Genomic DNA, 1941 nt, shown 5'->3' with positions numbered 1-1941 from the left:
TGCAAAGAGATCGCACATTGCTTGTACTCGGGACGTCGAAGTGTTAGTGAGTGGCAAAACGGTGTGGACGGGCTCTCTTCCTGAAACTTTTGGTGACGAGGACGACAATATCTGCACGTGGATTGACTTACTGGGCTCGGCAAAGAAGACTTCGCGTACATCTCGTAATGAGAAGAGCTCTGTATCGTCCGAGCGACACCTAACAACTCGAGTGGACGAGACAAACGCTGCGAAGTCAGTCAGTGGAACTCCACTGTGGCTATCTGGATCGACTCCTTCGTCACTGTTAACCCAGCGATTACCAGCTACAAGTCGATCTAGTGAGCTTGATACGTGGACTGCAGACGAGAAACCATCCAATGGCAGTACAACCAGTCGTCGACGACAGGGGAAGCCGCTCTACAGTACTCAAAGTACTTCAAGGGATGCGAAAGAGGCTTCTACAAGCGATGATCGTGTAGAAATAAAGTGCTCGAGTCCCGTCATTAAAGCGCAGAAGCCTCTTGTAACAGCTCCTGCTCTCGCGTCTTTATCGTCCTGGGATAGTCTGGAAAAATTCAGTAAGACAAATCGAAGTCGCCTTGCACAGCCTACTGATACCGACCAACAGGAAAGCTACGACGCCAGTCCATCTGCGAGTCGTACGTCGTTTACGACGTCTGCACTTTTGACTGCGTTACGGCAAGGTCCTTCCAGCCTTATGAGTGCGTCACCGAATAACCCAGACAGTATAAAACCCGGCAATCGAGAAGGTTTTAAAGCTGTTGAACGTCAAGAACCAGTGGCAGATATCCCAGTGCTTCCAAAAGGGAAATGGCTACAACTTGAGATTCTCAGTACGTGGGGTGATCCCTACTACGTGGGTCTCAATGGCATCGAGATCTTCAATCACCTGGGCGAACTTCTTAAATTTAAAGATCCAGAGACGCAAGTTACAGCTCGTCCCGAGAGCATCAACGTGTTAGAAGAGAACACGGACGACTCTCGTGTTCCTAGAAATCTGGTGGACGGAGTGAACTTAACTTGCGATGATTTCCACATGTGGCTCGCTCCATTTACGCCCGGCCAGCCTCATTACGTGCTACTGGGTCTGGAGGCTACCGTCTCCGTGTCGATGATACGTATCTGGAACTATAACAAGTCACGGACACACACATGTCGAGGTGTTCGAGAGGTGCGGATCGTTTTTTACGATAAAATTCCGGGGAGTAAAGTAGTGGATAAAAATACTGGAAATTTGATTTTTGAAGGAGAAATCCGCCAGGCGCCAGGTCTCGTCGGTGCAGATAGCTTGGAACTGTCCAATGAGGTGATTTTATTCACCCAAGACGCAGCCATCCTTGAGGCTATTGAGGCGAATGATGACGCATTGCGAAGACTGGCAAAGGAACAAAAACGTGAAGATGAAGAAGCCCAGGAGATTGTGGATAATTTACATCGATCCATGGAGCTTCAACGTCCGCGGACTTCTGATACTGGGTCTAGGACAGTGGAAAGCAACGATGAAGATCATGTACTGAGATATGGTAGACCCATGACGATGGCAAGCCGACCGCTAGCAAGTAGAGATACAACCGTGAAGACTTCGATTGACTCGTGGGTGGCTGAAGAACCGCAGCAGATGTCTCCGGATGCTGCTAAAGTGTCAGCGTTGGGAGCCAGCAACGATGGACTTGTCAATGATGAAAATCTGCCTCGAGGTCGACGACTTACACTGCAGTTGCACAGTACATGGGGCGATAGAAATTACATCGGATTGACGCAAGTGGAGGTGCTGGTTGGGTCACACGGAGCGCCTCTTCCTATGAATATCAACAATTTGGAGGCAAAACCGCGAGATTTGGCTTCGGTAAGTTGCGTTAAGAAGTCTTAAGTCTATGTATTACTAAGTCATCGATTTTTCGTACAGCTGGGATACATTGGCGATCCACGTACTCTGGA

At 48.9% G+C, this 1941-nt stretch overlaps 1 protein-coding gene across 1 annotated transcript; it reads left to right on the top strand.

The window, feature by feature from the left end:
• Positions 1–359: 359 nt before the first annotated feature.
• On the top strand, positions 360–1873 carry PITG_18490 (uncharacterized protein; the record flags this gene model as incomplete). Its single annotated transcript, XM_002997566.1, has 4 exons — positions 360–365; positions 611–641; positions 762–1174; positions 1265–1873. 4 exons carry the CDS (start codon positions 360–362, stop codon positions 1871–1873), a joined length of 1059 nt encoding a protein of 352 aa, XP_002997612.1.
• Positions 1874–1941: the final 68 nt, after the last annotated feature.

This window comes from Phytophthora infestans, genomic scaffold (genome assembly GCF_000142945.1).
Source record: "Phytophthora infestans T30-4 supercont1.69 genomic scaffold, whole genome shotgun sequence".
In the NCBI taxonomy this organism is placed as follows: domain Eukaryota; phylum Oomycota; class Peronosporomycetes; order Peronosporales; family Peronosporaceae; genus Phytophthora; species Phytophthora infestans.
This window is presented reverse-complemented; position numbering and strand designations above follow the sequence as displayed.